The sequence below is a fragment of the Pterocles gutturalis genome, unplaced genomic scaffold (assembly GCF_000699245.1).
Source record: "Pterocles gutturalis isolate BGI_N339 unplaced genomic scaffold, ASM69924v1 scaffold27160, whole genome shotgun sequence".
NCBI classification, from domain to species: Eukaryota; Metazoa; Chordata; class Aves; order Pterocliformes; family Pteroclidae; genus Pterocles; species Pterocles gutturalis.
Genome location: NW_010141661.1, coordinates 329 through 652, shown reverse-complemented (window position 1 = coordinate 652; position 324 = coordinate 329). Strand labels below are relative to the sequence as shown.

At 50.3% G+C, this 324-nt stretch overlaps 1 protein-coding gene across 1 annotated transcript in view; it reads left to right on the top strand.

The window, feature by feature from the left end:
* Positions 1-321, top strand: part of LOC104469555 (protodermal factor 1-like) — a gene marked incomplete at both ends in the record, with an annotated part of 982 nt that extends 661 nt beyond the window's left edge. The window contains one exon of the mRNA XM_010084106.1: positions 115-321. Within this exon, the coding sequence (XP_010082408.1) occupies positions 115-321 (207 nt within the window). The remainder of the gene's footprint in view (positions 1-114) is intronic.
* Positions 322-324: the final 3 nt, after the last annotated feature.

The following is a 324-nucleotide window of genomic DNA, read 5'->3' as shown; positions in this document are numbered from 1 at the left end:
CCCCCATCATCACCATCTTCATCATCATCTTCACCTTCATCATCACCTTCATCATCACCACCATCTTCATCATCATTTTCCCCACCACCAACCTCTTCATCACCATCTCCACCATCATCTTCACCACCATCTTCACCACCACCATCATCTTCACCACCACCCTCACCTTCATCACCACCCTCTTCATCATCATCTTCCCCACCATCTCCCACATCTTCTTCATCACCATCTCCACCATCTTTATCTTCATCATCCTCACCATCCTCCCCACCTTCACCATCTCCACCATCCCCCCCACCATCACCACCACCCTCACCACCATCA